This window comes from Penaeus monodon, chromosome 23 (assembly GCF_015228065.2).
Source record: "Penaeus monodon isolate SGIC_2016 chromosome 23, NSTDA_Pmon_1, whole genome shotgun sequence".
NCBI lineage: Eukaryota > Metazoa > Arthropoda > Malacostraca > Decapoda > Penaeidae > Penaeus > Penaeus monodon.
The window spans coordinates 35,061,945-35,062,239 of NC_051408.1; the positions used below are offsets into that span (position 1 = coordinate 35,061,945).

The 295-nt window shown below is 35.6% G+C and overlaps 1 protein-coding gene across 1 annotated transcript in view; it reads left to right on the forward strand.

Annotated features, from left to right (window-relative positions):
• Positions 1-295, forward strand: part of LOC119588395 (geranylgeranyl transferase type-1 subunit beta-like) — a gene marked incomplete in the record, with an annotated part of 12,052 nt that overhangs the window by 9,297 nt on the left and 2,460 nt on the right. The window contains 1 exon segment of the mRNA XM_037937074.1: positions 107-226. Coding sequence (XP_037793002.1) covers positions 107-226 — 120 coding nt within the window.

Genomic DNA, 295 nt, shown 5'->3' on the forward strand with positions numbered 1-295 from the left:
TTATAATAATTCATAGCATATCCAAAATTGCATTTTCAGAAAGAAAGCTGTATTAGTTCAGAGCAAATAAATAATCTTGTTTTTGTTCTCTCCCACTCTCTCTCAGAGTTACGAAGGTGCTATGGGTCAAGGTATTTACCTTGAGTCACACGGTGGAAGCAGTTATTGTGCAGTCGCAACATTGCAACTCATGGGAAAACTTGATTCAGGTCTTTCCAACACTCAGGTAATGATTCTCTTTTTTCATCCATCTTTCTTTATTCCTTTGTCGTTTGAGTGATTTGAATTACTATTA